This window comes from Mizuhopecten yessoensis, unplaced genomic scaffold (genome assembly GCF_002113885.1).
Source record: "Mizuhopecten yessoensis strain PY_sf001 unplaced genomic scaffold, ASM211388v2 scaffold1633, whole genome shotgun sequence".
Lineage (NCBI taxonomy): Eukaryota > Metazoa > Mollusca > Bivalvia > Pectinida > Pectinidae > Mizuhopecten > Mizuhopecten yessoensis.
Genome location: NW_018404144.1, coordinates 24783 through 45899, shown reverse-complemented (window position 1 = coordinate 45899; position 21117 = coordinate 24783). Strand labels below are relative to the sequence as shown.

The 21117-nt window shown below is 42.7% G+C and overlaps 1 protein-coding gene across 3 annotated transcripts in view; it reads left to right on the top strand.

Moving 5' to 3' along the window:
* LOC110466271 (major facilitator superfamily domain-containing protein 6-like protein A) overlaps nucleotides 1-5413 on the top strand; it is a 62217-nt gene extending 56804 nt beyond the window's left edge. For 2 of the 3 annotated variants that reach the window (XM_021522674.1, XM_021522681.1), the window contains exons 4-5: nucleotides 4069-4266; nucleotides 4969-5413. In XM_021522674.1, the coding sequence (XP_021378349.1) occupies nucleotides 4069-4266; nucleotides 4969-5180 (410 nt within the window). In that variant the 3' untranslated portion in view covers nucleotides 5181-5413. The remainder of the gene's footprint in view (nucleotides 1-4068; nucleotides 4267-4968) is intronic. The other variant, XM_021522690.1, reaches the window with a different exon arrangement.
* The last annotated feature ends 15704 nt before the right edge of the window (nucleotides 5414-21117 follow it).

The following is a 21117-nucleotide window of genomic DNA, read 5'->3' as shown; positions in this document are numbered from 1 at the left end:
GGGGGGGGGCGACAGGTCCCTTAATGGTTTACTACTATCTAAATGCCATCACAAATCAAGGCTGTGTGCGTGCTACTGTAAACTCGATATCGATTCCGGACAGAGCCTCGATATAGATATCCATGATCTTATAGGGAATTAAATTTGTAAATATTACTTTTTAATAATATCACATATTCAAAATTCAATGTCTCAGAAATTACTCAATGTTCGCCTGAAATGTACAGACAGTTCTATCGGAGTTCGTCTATTTTTAATAAGACTGCTGTTCCACTGGGAAAACGATGTTGTCCAATTAAAAACGATTTGGACGTTGTGGAGTTTAAAAACAGGACAAAGACATTATTTTTTTGAATAGCCTTGGGTCGGCTACAATGAGACCGTGGTGTCACCGTGTTGGTGTCGGCTACACTCAGACCGTGGTATCGTCGTGTTTGTGTCAGCTACACTCACACCGTGGCGTCATCGTGTTGGTGACGGCTACACTCAGACCGTGGTGTCGTCGTGTTTGTGTCAGCTACAATCACAGCATGGTGTCACCGTGTTGGTGTCGGCTACACTCACAGCGTGGTATCACCGTGTTGGTGTCGGCTACACTTAGACCGTGGCGTCATCGTGTTGGTGTCGGCTACACTCAGACTGGGCTATCTCAGTGTTGGTGACGGCTACACTTAGCCCGTGGTATCATCGTGTTAGTGTCGGATACACTCAGGCCGTGGTGTCACAGTGTTGGTGTCGGCTACACTCAGGCAGGGGTATCACCGTGTTGGTGTCGGCTAGACTCAGACCGTGGTATCGTCGTGTTTGTGTCGGCTACACTCAGGCCGTGGTGTCACAGTGTTGGTGTCGGCTACACTCAGACTGTGGTATCACCATGTTGGGGTCGGCTACACTCAGACCGTGGTATCATCGGGTTAGTGTCGGCTACACTCAGACTGTGGTATCACCATGTTGGGGTCGGCTACACTCAGACCGTGGTATCATCGGGTTAGTGTCGGCTACACTCAGACTGTGGTGGCACCATGTTGGTGTCGGCTACACTCAGGCAGGGGTATCACCGTGTTGGTGACGGCTACACTCAGGCCGTGGTGTCACCGTGTTTGTGTCGGCTTCACTCACATCGTAGTATCACCGTGTTGGTGACGGCTACACTCAGATCGTGGTATCATCGTGTTAGTGTCGGCTACACTCAGACTGTGGTGTCACCATGTTGGTGTCGGCTACACTCACAGCGTGGTATCACCGTGTTGGTGTCGGCTACACTCAGACCGTGGTGTCACCATGTTGGTGTCGGCTACACTCACAGCGTGGTATCACCATGTTGGTGTCGGCTACACTCAGACCGTGGTGTCACCGTGTTGGTGTCGGCTACACTCAGACCGTGGTATCATCGTGTTGGTGTCGGCTACACTCAGACTGTGGTGTCACAGTGTTGTTGACGGCTACACTCAGACCGCGGTATCATCGTGTTAGTGTCGGCTACACTCAGACCGTGGCGTCACCGTGTTGGTGGCGGCTACACTCAGACCGTGGTATCACCGTGTTAGAGTCGGCTACACTCAGACCGTGGCGTCATCGTGTTGGTGTCGGCTACACTCACAGCGTGGTGTCACCGTGTTGGTGTCGGCTACACTCAGACCGTGGCGTCACCGTGTTGGTGACGGCTACACTCAGACCGGGGTATCACCGTGTTAGAGTCGGCTACCCTCAGACCGTGGCGTCATCGTGTTGGTGTCGGCTACACTCAGACTGTGGTGTCACAGTGTTGTTGACGGCTACACTCAGACCGCGGTATCATCGTGTTAGTGTCGGCTACACTCAGGCCGTGGTGTCACAGTGTTGGTGACGGCTACACTCAGACCGTGGTATCATCGTGTTAGTGTCGGCTACACTCAGACCGTGGTGTCTCCGTGTTGGTGTCGGCTACACTCACAGCTTTGTATCACCGTGTTAGTGTCGGCTACACTCAGACCGTGGTGTCATCGTGTTGGTGTCGGCTACACTCAGGCAGTTGTATCACCGTGTTGGTGACGGCTACACTCAGACTGTGGTGTCACCATGTTGGTGTCGGCTACACTCAGACCATGGTGTCATCGTGTTAGTGTCGGCTACACTCAGGCAGGGGTATCACCGGGTTGGTGACGGCTACACTCAGACTGTGGTGTCACCATGTTGGTGTCGGCTACACTCAGACCATGGAGTCATCGTGTTAGTGTCGGCTACACTCAGGCAGTAGTATCACCGCGTTGGTGACGGCTACACTCAGGCCGTGGTGTCACCGTGTTGGTGACGGCCACACTCAGACCGTGGTGTCACCGTGTTGGTGACGGCTACTCTCAGACCGTGGTGTCACCGTGTTGGTGAAGGCTACACTCAGACCGCGGTGTCACCGTGTTGGTGCCGGCTACACTCAGACCGTGGTGTCACCGTGTTGGTGTCGGCTACACTCAGGCAGTAGTATCACCGTGTTGGTGACGGCTACACTCAGGCCGTGGTGTCACCGAGTTGGTGTCGACTCATTCAGGAAGTTGTATCACCGTGTTGGTGACGGCTACACTCACATCGAGGTATCACCTTGTTGGTGACGGCTACACTCAGGCCGTGGTGTCACCGTGTTGGTGACGGCTACACTCAGGCCGTGGTGTCACCGTGTTTGTGTCGGCTTCACTCACATCGTGGTATCACCGTGTTGGTGACGGCTACACTCACATCGTGGTATCATCGTGTTGGTGACGGCTACACTCAGACCGTGGTGTCACAGTGTTGGTGTCGGCTACACTCAGACCGTGGTATCATCGTGTTAGTGTCGGCTACACTCAGGCCGTGGTGTCACAGTGTTTGTGACGGCTACACTCAGACCGTGGTATCACCGTGTTGGTGACGGCTACACTCAGACAGTTGTATCACCGTGTTTGTGTCGGCTTCACTCAGCCCGTGGTGTCACCGTGTACGTGTCGACTACACTCAGACAGTGGTATCACCGTATACGTGTATGATGCACACATATCACAGTGTAATGATCGGCATATATGTCTTCGTATCATTTTTCATGTCAGGAATAAGCGTCCGCATTATTGTTATTTGAGCACGTGTAATCGGAAGCATCATTTACATGACTTGGACTTCTGAGACTAAATGGGAATTGTTTTGGCGATATCAAATACCGGTCGAATGATCAATTATTGTATTTTCTCAGTTTGTGGAAAATTTCCAATAGATATTTATGGTTGCGGAAGGTGCTGTACTGTCGAAGAATGGTCTCCGCGCTCTCCCTGATGTACCTGTAAAGAAAAATGTACCGAAAAAAAAGAGGATTTTAGAAGCGGGTCGGTGAAGTACATCTCGAAGCTAAAAGGTCAAAACACGAGTGGCTTTATCTTCATATTTTCTTTTCTTAAATTCTGACGAAAAGGTCGAAATATTTAGCGACTCTCGTCCGACTATTAGCGCGTGCCTCCATGTACAGTAAGGACGTGGGTGGTTTTGCCTTACTCAGATTTACTTATTTCTATTCTCATGGAAAATAAGTTGTAATCTTGAAAAGAAAAATCAAAGAAGTAAAGCTCCCTTTGTACACAGCCTGAAGGGCTAGTAGACCATTAGTTAACAAATAATTCCACTTACTTAAAACATCTGTTGACATCGAACATAGATACATAGATACAAAAGAGTATTTATGTCGACAACCGATAAACACGGGTTCTTCTTTAGACAACAAACACAGCATCTTTTAAATCCAAGACTCTCCATCAACACAATTAACGTGTTTGCACCAGGGTGTGGCGATGATGTTTGCATTGAAAGCAGAACCCTAACATTTCGACAATGAACACACCTGTACAACACGGTAGGACCCGCAGGAGGTGATAACGCTTCATACGTTTGATATTTTTTTTTTTTGTGAAAACTGTGGTTCTTCAATCAACAGTTCCTGTGCTTCACAAATCAGCAAAAGGCCAACAGCTCTGATTGCTCTCCGTAACGGTCCTCCAAAAACCGGTTATGTTGTTCCCTTAGAGGTATATGTATACAAACTAGAGTATAACACACCTATATCTTATTTTCCAGGCAAGGGACTTGGTAGTGTGCTGACCGGTCTGTTGTACCCGGATCACGTCCTGGGGATGGTGTGGACGTTCAGACTATACGGCGTGCTGTCCTTTTCCTGTCTATTCCTCTACCTGACTTTCAACAAAGTGTGGCTGGAGAGAAGAAAGCGGCTCCAGAAAGGCAAAAACAGTATGCATACGATCGAGGAGGACCTCGGTACGGCATCCTATAGCGAGTTCGGTTACTACTCATGCATGTATATCTTCATCCTATGTCTTTAGTAGCTGTGGACCCTTACTCAAAGCGAAGGGGCAAACTAAAGCGGGTTATTCAATCCAACATAGAAGGGAAGCGCATTAGAAAACTTGAAATTTATTTCGAAATCTAAGAAAGTATTCCAATCTTGATTGCATATAGTTCCATTTGTGCCTACCTTTTTTATCTATTAGGTATAGCAGTAATTGTTAACTCAATCCCGACAACGGTAACTTTTCTTTGTAAACAAAATGTTTCGAAGTGAAGTATTTCTGAAGTAATAGCTAAATGCCTACCAGGATCGAGTTAATTTTGAAGGGAAGCATTCTTGAGAGATCTGATTATACCGGTTCGTGTTCTCATTCTGTGATTTTCTGAGAAGCGTGATCAAAATGTTGAGACGTGCTCAATTTTCCTAATGTCATAAACTTGTCTGACGTAATCTACGAATTAGTGAGACGTGTCTGGATTGTTCTATCTATACTTGTAGAACCATTGATAGATTGCCAAGCCGTACATGTAACATGTAACCTATTGATTTGTTTGTTCTGTTGACGATAGCCTAACAGATAATTCCCTTAATATGTCCAGACAGTGTGTAAGGAAATCGATGCCTGTTTAACCATGAACAGAAATGTCATAAGTATATTTTGTCTCTTTCAGATGAAAACGTGACGTCACCTACAAATGTTAATAAGAGTTTATTGGAAAATTCTGTGAACAGCCAATCAGAAGAAGGAATTAAAAGTTTAATGTTAACTTCAGTCACCAACCATACCGATGAGAACAGAAGAACACGTGATTTTCCTTGGCAATCCGATGATGACAATTTTGCAAATATAACATCGGAGAACGACAATTCTCAACGATTATAGCACACTGGCATTTTACAGACGTTTTTTTGTCATACAGTGCACCGTATTTGAAATGTTCTCCACATTTTACATGAACACCGGTTACGTTTGTCATTTTTTCGTGTATTTTCTTACAAACTAACTTGTTTATGAATATTTGTCCTTCATTTCAAACTAAATTTATTGAACAATCATTTTGTTTTTGATGTCATCACATTCTGTAAATTGTTTTATACGAAATCAATATTTTCAATGCATGAACACTTGTCTCCTTGTGTTGGGTTATTTATTTGGAAATTTAAGATTATGTGCCGTGATAGGGTACAGACGACAGACATTAAATATTTAACAGTTACGTGACGCGATAGGGTCAAGGTGACAGCATAATATATGTACATATATTAAATACATTATGATCAGCTTGTTGTGTACCATCTTTCTAATTGTATTCTAAGGAATGGCGTCAATTCTAATTGATTTCACTCAAAGTATGCTTTTCTTTGTTTTCTCGTTATCAGCTGATCCTTTTAATGGCGGCTGCGTGAAGTAAATTTGTTTGTGCTCCGCTACATCATAAAGCCGATTCTTATAATGTCTCTCATAATTTGAATCCCAAGTACTACCTTTTATAACTGGGGTGTGCTCTACTAAAATATACGACGTGCAGCTGATAACTCTTGTATACATATTCGGTATTCTGACGATATGTGGTTGTTGCTGACGTCACAGTAACTATGCCAACGTTAAAAAGAAATTAATATAATCTCATTCTTGTCCTGCTCGAAAAATGCAAGAATGATAAATCTAATGAAAGCATATAGTGCTATCCAAAAGAAAATCGTGCAATTTGTCAACATAAATCATGCAACATATCATAACTTATTTAGGACAAGTGACTACCTGTGACGAGGCCGACGGTCGGTCCTAGCTGACATACCACAATACGAACGATTGACCCATCATCTTATTCTTTACCCTAACGAGCTAGCCATGTGTGCCAAATTGGGACAATAAGGACGGGAGATGCAGAAATCAGATAAAAAGGGACACAGCAAAAAGAACCACCATGCAAGATTAATACACAAATGTACGTAAATTTATAAAACAATAAACTAGAAATTGCAATACATCACAGACAAGACAAATTCATGAGCTCTAGTTAGATATGTCTATTTCACCAATTTATCCCTAGTTGCGTGGCTTTGTTAGATGCCTGTCTATTGATGTTGAGATCAAAAAGATAGCCACGTAACGTCCTTGCGCAAACAACTATAAACTAATAACAAAGTGAAACCAAATCAAAATAGGATCGCGACATCAAAATAGGATCGTTTTCCTTAGGCCAGACACTATTTCCTGTTTCTTGGTATGGTTTGTATTGAAATGATAATGATATAACGCTTCATTGATGTTTCATAACTTGTGTAGAAATAATGTCAGTATTTATTGTGGTTGACTGGTGGTAGGAGATGACATGAAGAAATTACAAACACCGGAGATGGGTTGTATTTTGTTATTCTTTTACAACAAACTTACTTAATCGGAATAGTATTATAGTATGCATAAGAAACACACATAAANGGGGGGGGGGCTTAAAAATGCTACACTTACAGTCTTACAACAATATGTGGATTGTTTTAACAAACATAATAGTTTAACAATCTACTCACATTAGAAGAGATACCAAAACGGATGGCGGTGTCATTCTCATGTTTACCTTGTCGAATACGGCATTAAAATAAATAAATAAATCTTATCAACGACGGGAAGGGTTTCGTAAAAATACGGGATCTTCTTAACTGTCCACACGAACCATCTGGCGCTGAACACGACTCCAGCGTGCTTAGTCGAAGTAGGCTGGATACTCTCAGTCTTAAAATCAGTATACCAATTTAATGTACGAATGTATATTCTTGTTGACACCTTGGGTTCTCTTACAAGGCATTTAAGTTTGGATCGGTATATAGAACTGCAATTACAAGTTAAACGGTAACTACTGAATTTCAATCAGCAGAGGTTTTAACACTCAAGAATCGCCTCCTCCGATGGCGATTTTTCTTCTTTCTTCGCGTATCTTCACAGTCGTGTCTCCCGTTCCCTACTTTGAAGGTATGTGGAGCGAAATGTGTTTGGCACATCCTCACTGAGTAGTTTATTTCATACAGAGAACGAGAAAGTTCTGAACGATAAATACTTGACGAAATCTTGGTTGGCTGGTTGGTTGGTTGGTTGGTTGAGGTGTTTATCGTCTACAATCACTGACGAAGTCAGTTTTAGGTCGACGTGAGAGGGTAAGTTGGCCCTTACCGGGCCTTCGTTGATTCAAAATTCCTGCCCATCCAGGGCACGCTCTGAGGTCGGACAGCTCCTCAGATGCGGTAGCTAGCTAGGCTGTCACGGCTACTGCGGTCCACGAAACGACGTCCTTTGTGTAGTCTTCGCTGTCCTCCTATGAAGGAAACAGCTAAAGCTAATTTTGTACCGACTATATGAGTATGAGAAATTCTACGCGCGCGCCAATTATGTACGTTTGGGACGTTGACCTGTTTTTACAACAACATCATAAAACCATTATCTTTAATAATGCGTATTTGCACTTGACGGATTATTGTGGGGCCCCTAGAGAATAAGTGATGGATAACGTCGTTTACACCTATCCCACAAGGGCCTCCGCGTGCTACCCCGTGTTATTGGCTAAGAGTCAATGATCCCAACAAATTAGTTATACTTACGCTCTAATTGATTGAGGTAATAAACAAATGAACGTTCCCCCTTATAATTATGCTACTGCCACATATCATTTACAGAATTGACTTATAATCATTGCCTCGTCCGTGACAATTAGATTGACACATTGCTTTCGTCACTGACAACTAATTGACAATCACGAGCTGTGAGACTTCTCCAGGGGACCAAGTTGTTTATTGAGCATCAGTATAGCTAAAGGGATTTAAACAGAGTTATTGACAGCATTGTAAGTGTGATCATACGCATTTCCAAACACGCAACGTTTGCCCGCAGTTTTGATTATTAAGAGGATCATAGATTGAAAAAGCTTACAAATTAGGATAAAAATTAATACAGGAACACTTAAATAAGTATCAAGTCTCCTCGGCTTAAATAGGTCTATCAGATATAACAGGGAATCGTCTTCTCAAATGTATAAGTTTAAACCATATTTTATTCATGTCAATTAACATGTTCAAGTAAAAAAGACTTTGATTTGAAGATTGGGAAACAAGTACTAAGTTATACATAGTCCTTCTCGTCTACTATTCTATAACTTGATATGAAGCACCTTGCCTATACCGTGTATGCTAGACCATGCCTATGCATATTACAGCATGTATAACCTCGGAGATTAGAGATTCTTGTAATGGTGATTACAACATGTTGGGTTATGTAAAAGTGGTTTCAGTATGGACACGTACAACAGTTTACTACAATAAGTAGTCGAGTTTCTCACGCGGTCCCCCGTAATTGCATGTCAGTATTTTTTCGACATGATCCAGTAATAACTATACATAATTTTACTGTATTAATTTTAGTGTCGTTCATAACTGGTAACATGCACACCGGTAACATCATTTTTTTACCACAATGTTGACACCGCCGTTAGTTGCCTGTACCACAGCTTTACATTATAATACTGTACTTAAATTAACCATTACATAGACAACTTTGCAAACATGCACACTTATATCACCCGCTATGGGAGAAAAAGGGAATATCAATTTGTCTGTCTGTCATGGCCCTTTTTCGCGCAATAGCAACCCTAAAATTGATTCGATTCCAACCGTTGGCGTGCTTATACATATTTGCACGTCTAAGCCTCTACGTTTCATTTCCATCGATGGGTGTAATACACCATCAAAAATTGTTTGATTATACGAACAAAACAACAAGAAATTACCGAAATGTCAACATAACCTTAATCTAAACTAATAATCTATAAAACTAAGGTAATATAAACTCAAAAGAAATGTTCATATTGACACGTTAGAAAAATGCAAGAAAATAAGACCAGGTGTTCCGGAAGGGAAAGAGTATTTGGCTTCATTGACTCGCAGTGTAAATCTAGATCAAATCCAAGTTACCTACCTTCTCTAATCAATGGCTTCATTGACGACACTCGCAGTGTAAATCTAGATCAAATCCAAGTTACCTACCTTCTCTAATCGTGTTCAGCTAACGTAACAACTTAGCTCACTAATGAGCACAACAACAAAACCGACCTTCATATCACACAAGCCAATAGATCACGATGGCGACCGTTTAACTGTGGAGACCCTGCGCTTAGAATGTGTCCGTCAGTAGTCGACATTTATCACGGAAATCCTGATACTCGGAGCAAGATCTAAATATAGAATCGACTGTGACATGTTATAAAATCGGCTTGGGAAGCAGGAATGTCGGTCATCAGCAAAAGGGACGTCCACGAGAAGGAAATGGAAATCACCAATCTTATTATAATCATTAGTTGTCAGCCGTTCCTGACAATCCTGCTGCAAATATAGATCGAGGAAGGCAGCTGATGTAGAACAGCCTTTTGTATCCTTGATATCAAGCTCAGGGGGGTATGTTCTAATTCTCAAAGCAATTCAAAACCGGTGAAATTTCGTAGCGTAACATGCTGATTTTTCTCAATCTTTGTCTTCTTGTTTACGCAGTATAAATGTCAAAACTTGTCGTATTTGAATAAAATAAGGACGTCAAATCAGAGGGCAGTATGCTAATTAGTTATGCGAGGTTTTGCTTCTTTCTTAAAGGGCCTGTTTCCAGTAATGTTAATTCTCCATAGGAGCCTGCCCCCGTATAATTTCTTATCTAGCTCAACTACTGTTTTTTTCTTTTCCGAAGAATAATTTTACACCTTTCCGACACCCAGATTTCATAATTTCAGTGAAAATGTATTTTTATAAAGTTGTCAATTTCAGCATCAAAGACATAAGTTCGTAAATAAAAGAAGGTTATCTCGAAATTGTAATTCGCAACATAGTATAAATTTCTTTTGATAAATATTTCCAAAACATCGTGTTTATTCATAAAACATAAAAAAAAAAATTCTCGGATGAAAATGCACTTGCAGAGACACAATTATGAAGAAAAATGCCATAAAATTGCAATTTTCTCCCGTTATATAGTTTTGGATGCAAATTTCCATCAGAAAATCGGATAGAGCTTTACTTGTTTCATATGTGTACCAAAAATCAGCTAATTCCATGTGGTGGAACGTTCTCATATCGCCGCCTGAATGTGGTTGTAAATTGAAAGAAAAGGGGAAATGAGTAACAACCTTGTCTGAAACCCTATTATATAGCTTATTATATACAAACTTTTATATTGAATATCAGAGCGGATATTTTCATGACAGTTTTATGATGTGTAACGACTAAATAAACAGTATCGATATAAAGATTTACACTGAGGACACCCTGATACATGAATACTGTTCTATCTCAAGTTGTCCTCTTCTGAATTTTCTGATCGTGTGGCCTTGTACATTTATCCGTATCTTCTTGTCTTTGTCTATACGTTTACGGAATCATTGACTCGACGCTAGCTATTCTTGTCTCACTTTCCTTGTTTTATTGTCCCATCTCCAAAGCGTTGTGGCTCTGTCAGGGTTGGGACCCTGACTTGTCTCACTTTCTTTGTGCCTGCCGACCACGCCACATCGAATAGATAGATTATCCATATGAAATACTTTATTTTGTTCTAAGTAATCAATCAATTCTGCGCTTCTTGGAGGTATTGAATGTGATTTATTATATTGTCTTGTTATTTTGTGTAATTAGTTGTTCGTTATTTATCACACATTTTCGCATAATTGTACCAAACTACTAAGTATTAGCTGTTTACAGCAATCATCGGTGGCTTGCTATTTTGTTACTTTATCGACGCTTCATAAACCAATCGTTATTGTTTCAAGATGGAGGGTAAATGTGTTGGAGAAGGGTGTCAAGTATACTTCAAGAAACGTAGTGGCAATAAGAACAGAAGTGCACGCAATGTAAATAGTCCACAATATAAATGGCTCCTAGATACGCTGGTGCAACAAGGATTGATGTCAGCAAAGGAACAAGCACTTATTTGCCAGAAGTGCTACATGAAGTATCTTCGGAACAAAAATCAGCCTGAACCTGAACCCGAGCAGAACCAGGAAATAGAGGAAGAAGACGACTCCCCGTCCCATATCCTGCCGTTGCTGACCCTTCATGATCTTTTGAATGGATCATCTTCACACAAAAAATGCTGTCTCTGTCTTGTTACCTTTGCAAGAAATGGAACAAAATCATCAGTCTTACCAAAACGTGCAAGACATCACCTGATCTATTCACACAAACTGTGGTGTCCCACCTCATCCCGCGTCTGCTCCATTCACCTTATTGGTAACGACTTAGATCCGTCTACAGAGGTTGTCCTTGATGGTAGAGGTTCCTTGGAATCTCAGTTACCATCAAAATCGTCCGAAATCATTAATGACCTCCTAGAGGTGTCGCACGTCCTTTCACAGAACCAGTCTGCGTTTACAATAAGCTTTTCTTCTCTTGATGACTCGGCATGCATGGCCTGGACAGGTTGGTCCAAAGATCAGTTCCTCGAAATCCACTCGCACTGTTCCCCATATCTTTCATCTGGTATATATACCAAGACTACACACGATGCTCTATTACTGTTCTGGGTAAAACTGAAAACCGACATTTCCTGGAGTCAGTGTTCTTCTCTTTTTGGAATTTCCAAGTCAAGTGTGTCCAAAACTTTCCACTCCATAGTACAGGCATTAGACACATCGATAGTCCCACAATTTCTAGGTCCGGATCACTTGACAAGAGAACAGTTGCTCGGGCACAATACTGTCTTTTCAGAAGCATTTTTTGGAGATAAAGCCACTGCCATATTAGATGGCACCTATATTTATATCCAGAAAAGCTCCGACCACAAGCTCCAGAGAATGTCCTACTGTGGCCAGAAGAAGAGAAACTATCTCAAATTCATGAGCATCGCCTTACCAGATGGCTACATTCTGGACACAGTAGGACCATTCACTGGCAGCGAAAATGATGCTACAATTACAAAAAAAGTCATGGACAAGCTAGTTACTTGGCTACAACCAGACGACAACGTTGTCGTTGACCGAGGTTTTAGAGATGTCCTACCAGTTCTCGAAGCCTCTGGCCTCAATGCTAGCATGCCGTCATACCTGAAACCCGGTCAAAGTCAACATTCTGACGTCCAAGCAAATCTTGACAGAACTATCACCAAATCGAGGTGGATTGTGGAATCCTATCATGGTCGTCTGAAACACTGGACGTTCTTCCGAACGCAATTGGTGTCTAACAGCTTTATCAATGTCATCGAGGCTTTGCTTCGAACCGTCACAGCCTGTCTGAATGGTATTAGAGGACCGATCTACCAGAGATCTCCAGAGAGAGATGCCAAAGATAGGCTAATGGCTGAACGTATGAAGGACCGTTTGACAACACCGAATGGTTTAGCTCAGAGAGTCAAGACAGATCCGGATCTATCTAGACGGGCAAGGTCCGAGTTTGTCAAGATGGATGCATCTTCCGTACTGTTTCCCCGTCTCGATCTTGATTACTTGAGAACCATTACGTGTGGAACGTATCAGATATCTCTGGCTCCTGGTTACATCGCCGAACATTTAAGTGATGACGGAGACTATGAGGTGTGGCTTTACCAGCACTCCCCAGACCTTCTCCGATGTCAAATACATTCTCGACACAAAAGCCAAACGAAATATAACGTTTGGATACGGTTCACCGTTTCACCCGATGTTGAGGCCCCAATAAAGGACTACTACTGCCAGTGCCCAGTTGGAGAGAGAACGATGGGAATGTGTGCGCACATCTCCAGTATCTTGTACTACCTTGGGTATTACAGGACGCTGGAAAACCCTCGACCATTACAACCACAGGTAAAGAAATTCCGACAAAACTTGAAATAGTTTTCCATGCGGCAACGGAGTGCATATGTCGAAAGTATGTTTGGGGCTCGATATGAAAGATCCCCGTTACCATGTGACTAACCAAACTTATAAATATAGGTATTATACAATCGCCCGTAGCTATGAACACTCCCGTAAATGCGAAAACCAACCAAAATCATAAGGAACACGTTTTGTTTGTTGTTCTGTCTATTTGTCAGCCAATGTCTTCAACCACGGGGACTTGTGAAGTAGCCATCTTGGATTTTTTTTATGAAAAAGTGTTTCTCTCACTTTTTTTCATATCTGTGTACATATTCTCAACATACCGAGCAAATACTCTCGTTTTTTTGTTAATTATCTAAAGAAAGTCGAAAATCGGCAATTCAACCATAGGCTAATTCAACCCAACATTTGAAAATGTTCCACCACTTACATTTTGATGATTTTTCCTCTCATCAATAGCATATTACGTACTGTTTAATAGGATAAAAATTGGTTTGCATCCAACGCCCATAAAAGGGTGTATTCTCTAAAAAACACAGTTTTTGTGTCTAAAATGTTATCATCGAAAATGGCATTTTTGAGATTGTTTCTTCCATAAAACAGCCAAATGGCGCGATGGAAACATGATTTTTTGTCACAATCATGCCATGAATGTATTCTTTACGGTGACCATCATTTGATTAGATTTTCATTAATATTTTACATAACATGCACATTTTATCAACACTTAGACAGCTTCTGAAAGGTACAACTTTGAGGAGCCATAAAAAACAAACCAAGTGACCTAAATCTTTATACTTTATAGATTTGTGACCACAACGGCATGGGCAATGCACCACCAACAGGAAATTTGAATCAGAGAAGGGGCCGTTTTGGAAACCGGCCCTTTGAATTCGACCGTACAGGTTCGGGGAAAGAGTAGGCATGATCGTAAAAATCGACAAATTTGTTTTTCTTCTGTATAATTAGATGTCTGTAGCATTAGATGTTTGCTTCCATGTCTTCCGTTAAGGAACTATTGATTGAACTAAAGTTGATTTGCTGCCCCAATCGTGGCACTGGGGAACTACTTAGGTATATATACTCCTTTATCACTTCCCTACTCCATCTTTATGGCGGTGTCTCCCAAATCTACGAGGACGTTAGAATCTTCCTTTAACTCAGTCTTTGCATATGCTTACCGAGTTTAATCAAAATTGAATGATGTTAAAGTTAGCTTGGAGAAAACAAAGATTGGATGGACAGACATGCATACGGACGGACAGGCGGACGGACGAACAGAGAGTGACGCTGCCTTTACCATTATCTGTCCCATTAACATTTTGTCGAATGTATGAAAGCAGTCACATTGCTTGAATTCTGTGAATGTCAATAACACTAACTCTAAAAGTCGACGATATTTGACTGCCATAAAAAGGGTTCAAAGGGTAATTGATAAGTTCGGGACCTCACACGAAAGGAGTTTCAATGTAAGCGAGGATGTTAGATGTATCTTTGATATGTTTTATGGAAATGGTAGGACGCATGGCTCTTGACCGAAGGGTTGCGGGTTCGAGTCACGGCACGGCACTGTGTTGTATCTTTGAGCTGTAAATGAGTTCGTGGTTGGGCAGTGCTAGAATTGTTGAATGATACATGTGCGCGCCAAAATGGCAGCACCGGTTGTATGCTCCCCAGGGAGTTGAGAAAGATATTGGCTGGTTGCAAAAGGCCCTATAACCACGGATAATAATGTGTGAACCGCTTTGAGACGACCTACTAACAAAGTTGTGATAAAGCGGTATATAAGAATCTCGAATTATTATTTATTTATTATTATTATAGCATGGCTACACATATGCACGCATTCACAACACCCACGGGGGAATGTCCTTCAATTACCATAGCTATTGATAGAACGCTATAAATTGATCAACCTTCTTCGAATGGTAATACGTCAAAATACACGATGGTCGGCAATATTTGAAAAATGGCCGAACTTAGTGAAAGAGCAGCATGTGATCAGGTACCTGCAGAAAAAGTCCTAGTTTCAAAGGCTATCAATGATATTCTGACAATAGTAGGGAAGTATGTCCCTTCTTATTTAAGCCACTGTTTTATGTGTGGTTGCAGAAGTTTGGCGCATTGGAAAGATCACTTGAAAATAGAATATATATATGCTCTATCCAAACAACAGTCTCGACAGTGGAAACCCTGGGGATCATATCTGCCCAAAAATCCAAAGCTTAACCTTCCTATTTGCAGTAGGAATCATATTCGTAGACTACATTGAAAGTTGCAGACTTTCAGTTGAACAGAATTTGCGTCATTTCCTAATAAGCCCCGGAAAACATTAATTCAAAACGACTTGGAAAGTTTAATCGATTTGACTAGAAAAAGACTCCATTTCTATCGGATAATGACGTCATATCAGCTATGGAGGTGGTTTTGTTTTAGATTTTCAAGATAAGGACTTCCATAAAGTACTTCCAGTATCGTTGCCAGAAGGTGTAACTTCCGGTATCGTTGCCAGAGGTGTAACTTCCGGTATCTTTGCCAGAGGTGTAACTTCCGGTATCGTTGCCAGAGGTGTAACTTGTAAAAGAATCATGTTAAAAATCGAACTATATCTTGGATGAATCTGAAACAGAACAGCCGTTTCAGACCGCCATCTTTGAAGATTCTTGGGGAAATGTTAAGGACACCATCCTGAACGCCGCTTTTATTATATCATTTAGGAATTACAGACTGAAATCTAATAGAAACAAGTGCTATTTAGCGTTAAAATAGACAGGGGATTGTGTAGACCATTACTCAATGTTTGTCCATGCCAACACGGAACATGAGAGCGGCTACATGAATGGTCAAACCCGACAAAACTGTTCTCCCGACGGCATATTAGCGGGTTCCTATAAATCTGAAGGGATCTTCACACCTGGAGCAATCACTGATGCTATTCCAGGCGAAACTTTTCGTTATTAGACCGACTAAAACATTGGGATATAAACGAAAACTGTAACAGGGACTAATTCAATGTAGTAAGACGAAGAGAGGCAACTCTTAATAAATATAATGATAGTTTTCCTTGCCGGTCTGAATCGATCACTCTGCCGACTCTATCAACAATTACAAAATCACCAATAAACAAAAAATGTCTTGATATAAACGATCGTCGGAGAGTTATCCCATCTAGTATCCTATGTAAACACCTTGTCGAATAGCAATGCTTACAATAACTTACATACATACATAGCCAGCTAAGAAAAACATATAAACTGTTTAAAGACACACTCTAATTTCTATTAATTCCGTCAGGAAAAAGATGTTAAATATGCTATGAAATGCATCGCTATTTATCCAGGGAAAAAAGGAATAGAATAAAAGAAAATAATGTGAATGGGAGGATAAACAAAATAGGTAGAGAATTAAATTAAGGTATATATATAGTTACACGGATTAGGAACAAAGGATGTACCTACTTGAAAATGTTGGTAGTAGATGAAGAAAGCACCGTATGAATATTCGTCTACTTAGGTCTTAAAAGTGAAATTAAAGGTCAAAATAATGAAGCTAAATGTCCAAAGTGTCCGGAATCATGTGTACAATACAACGAAATACGAGCCTATAGCCTTTATAACGTTACTATAACTTTTAGCTACAACAGATATAATAAACTCAAATTAGTATATTTCATTTCAAATATTTTTTATCAATTGATAAATTCCAGCTAAAAGGTAGCGGTCAACCTCGGGTACTGATAGTCCACCAGCAGTCCAGTTCCAAGGTAATAGTCAACCTCGGGTACTGATAGACAACCAGCAGTCCAGTTACAAGGTGACGGTCGACCTCGGGTTCTGATAGTCCACCAGCAGTCCAGTTACAAGGTAACGGTCAACCTCGGGCACTGATAGTCCACCAGCAGTCCAGTTACAAGGGAGCGGTCGACCTGGGGTACTGATAGTCCACCACCAGTCCAGTTACAAGGTAACGGTCAACCTCGGTTACTGATAGTCCACCAGCAGTCCAGTTACAAGGTAGCGGTTAACATAGCAGTCCAGTTCCAAGGTAATAGTCAACCTCGGGTACTGATAGACCACCAGCAGTCCAGTTACAAGGTAACGGTCAACCTCGGGTAGTGATAGTCCACCAGCAGTCCAGTTACAAGGTAACGGCCAACCTCGGGTACTGATAGTCCACCAGCAGTCCAGTTACAAGGTAGCGGTCGACCTGGGGTACTGATAGTCCACCAGCAGTCCAGTTACAAGGTAACGGTCAACCTCGGGTAGTGATAGTCCACCAGCAGTCCAGTTACAAGATAACGGTCAACCTAGGGTACTGAAAGTCCACCAGCAGTCCAGTTACAAGGTATCGGTTAACATAGGGTACTAATAATCCACCAGCAGTCCAGTTACAAGGTAACAGTCAACCTCGGGTACTGATAGACCACCAGCAGTCCAGTTACAAGGTGACGGTCGACCTCGGGTTCTCTCGGGTACTGATAGTCCACCAGCAGTACAGTTACAAGGTAACGGTCAACCTCGGGCACTGATAGTCCACCAGCAGTCCAGTTATTAGGTAACGGTCAAACTCGCGTACTGAAAGTCCAACAGCAATCCAGTCACAAGGTAGCGGTCAACCTCGGGTACTGATAGTTCACCAGCAGTCCAGTTACATGGTAGCGGTTACCATAGGGTACTGATAATCCACCAGCAGACCCGTTCCAAGGTAACAGTCAACCTCGGGTACTGATAGACCACGAGCAGTCCAGTTACAAGGTGACGGTCGACCTCGGGTTCTGATAGTCCACAAGCAGTCCAGTTACAAGGTAACGGTCACCCTCGGGTACTGATAGTCCACCAGCAGGCCAGTTACAAGGTAACAGTCAACCTCGGGTACTGATAGACCACCAGCAGTGCAGTTACAAGGTGACGGTCGACCTCGGGTTCTCTCGGGTACTGATAGTCCACCAGCAGTACAGTTACAAGGTAACGGTCAACCTCGGGCACTGATAGTCCACCAGCAGTCCAGTTATTAGGTAACGGTCAAACTCGCGTACTGAAAGTCCAACAGCAATCCAGTCACAAGGTAGCGGTCAACCTCGGGTACTGATAGTTCACCAGCAGTCCAGTTACATGGTAGCGGTTAACATAGGGTACTGATAATCCACCAGCAGTCCAGTTACCCAGCAGTCCAGTTACAAGGTAACGGTAAACCTTGGGTTCTGATAGTCCACCAGCAGGCCAGTTACAAGGTAACGGTCAACCTCGGTTACTGATAGTCCACCAGCAGTCCAGTTATTAGGTAACGGTCAAACTCGCGTACTGAAAGTCCAACAGCAATCCAGTCACAAGGTAGCGGTCAACCTCGGGTACTGATAGTTCACCAGCAGTCCAGTTACATGGTAGCGGTTAACATAGGGTACTGATAATCCACCAGCAGACCAGTTACAAGGTAACGGTCAACCTTGGGTTCTGATAGTCCACCAGCAGGCCAGTTACAAGGTAACGGTCAACCTCGGGTAGTGATAGTCCACCAGCAGTCCAGTTACAAGATAACGGTCAACCTAGGGTACTGAAAGTCCACCAGCAGTCCAGTTACAAGGTCACGGTCAATACGGGTATTGATAGACCACCAGGATTCCACCAGCAGTCCAGTTACAAGGTAACAGTCAACCTCGGGTACTGATAGTCCACCAAGTCCAGTTACAAGGTAACGGTCAACCCCGGGTACTGATAGTCCTCCCGCAGTCTACCATTTTGTGACATACAAAAGGTTCTGATAGTCCACCAGCAGTCCAGTTACAAGGTAGCGGTCAACCTCGGGTACTGATAGTTCACCAGCAGTCCAGTTACATGGTAGCGGTTACCATAGGGTACTGATAATCCACCAGCAGACCAGTTCCAAGGTAACAGTCAACCTCGGGTACTGATAGACCAGTACTGATAGTCCACCAGCAGTCCAGTTACAAGGTAGCGGTTAACATAGGGTACTAATAATCCACCAGCAGTCCAGTTACAAGGTCCCGGTCAATACGGGTATTGATAGACCACCAGGATTCCAGTTATAAGGTAACAGTAAACCTCGGGTACTGATAGACCACCAGGAGTCCAGTAACAAGGTAACTGTCAAACTCGGGTACTGATAGTCCACCAGCAGTCCAGTTATTAGGTAACGGTCAACCTCGCGTACTGAAAGTCCAACAGCAATCCAGTTACAAGGTAGCGGTCAACCTCGGGTACTGATAGTTCACCAGCAGTCCAGTTACAAGGTAACGGTCACCCTCGGGTACTGATAGTCCACCAGCAGTCCAGTTATGAGGTAACGGTCAACCTCGCGTACTGAAATTCCAACAGCAATCCAGTTACAAGGAGACAACCAGCAGTCCAGTTACAAGGTGACGGTCGACCTCGGGTTCTGATAGTCCACCAGCAGTCCAGTTATTAGGGAACGGTCAACCTCGCGTACTGAAAGTCCAACAGCAATCCAGTTACAAGGAGATAACCAGCAGTCCAGTTACAAGGTAACGGTCAACTTCGGGTTCTGATATTCAACCAGCAGTCCAGTTACAAGGTAACGGTCAACCTCGGGTACTGATAGACCACCAGGAGTCCAATTTTAAGGTAACAGTCAACCTCGGGTACTGATAGTCCCCCAGCAGTCCAGTTACAAGGTGACGGTCGACCTCGGGTTCTGATAGTCCAACAGCAGTCCAGTTACAAGGTAACCGTCAACCTCGGGTACTGATAGTCCCCCAGCAGTCCAGTTACAAGGTGACGGTCGACCTCGGGTTCTGATAGTCCAACAGCAGTCCAGTTACAAGGTAGCGGTTCACATAGGGTACTGATAATCCACCAGCAGTCCAGTTACAAGGTCACGGTCAATACGGGTATTGATAGACCACCAGGAGTCCAGTTTTAAGGTAACAGTCAACCTCGGGTACTGATAGACCACCAGGAGTCCAGTAACAAGGTAACTGTCAACCTTGGGTACTGATAGTCCACCAGCAGTCCAGTAACAAGGTAACGGTTAACCTCGGGTACTGATAGACCACCAGCAATCCAGTTACAAGGTAGCGGGCAACCTCGGGTACTGATAGTTCACCAGCAGTCCAGTTACATGGTAGCGGTTAACATAGGGTACTGATAATCCACCAGCAGTCCAGTTACAAGGTCACGGTCAACCACGGGTATTGATAGACCACCAGGAGTCCAGTTATAAGGTAACGGTCAACCTCGGGTACTGATAGTCCACCAGCAGTTCAGTAACAAGGTCACGGTCAACCTCGGGTACTGATAGTCCACCAGCAGTCCAGTAACAAGGTAACGGTCAACCTCGGGTACTGATAGACCACCAGCAGTCCAGTTACAAGGTAACGGTTAACCTCGGGTACTGATAGACCACCAGCAATCCAGTTACAAGGCAACGGTCAACCTCGGGTACTGATAGTCCTCCCGCAGTCTACCATTTTGTGACATACAAAAACAAAACTAGAAATACTAAGAAAGGATTTTTTTAATCTGTTTGTAGATGCAAAGAAAGTAAACGTATTCCTGTGCTATAATGTCATTTCGTCCATGAACGGTAAATAGGATAAGAAATATGAAGACACAGCCACAATATTTTCAGTCGAATAAATGGCTGCATTGGAATCGGACATGTGACTGCGCTGTTACCGGCTCACATCTTAACCCTATTTGTCAACTTTCACGATATTACCACACCCCCAGTGACACCTGTTCGATCCCGTCTTGCCCTTCTATCATAAGTATTGGGTAGAAACATGTTCAGAAATGTCATCCATCATCGTAGTGGTAGCATCAATACACAATATCAACATCCAGTATCCCTCTCCCAACACTCAATAATAAATCACAAAATATCAAACAACACAGTATTACAAGAAAACAGTTTTATTCTAAAACCCAATATTTCTGTATACATATGCATATACTAGGTTAACAAAACTGAAATATTTACACTCACATTAATTGGTATCATCTATATGTTCACTCATTCTTTTCAAAC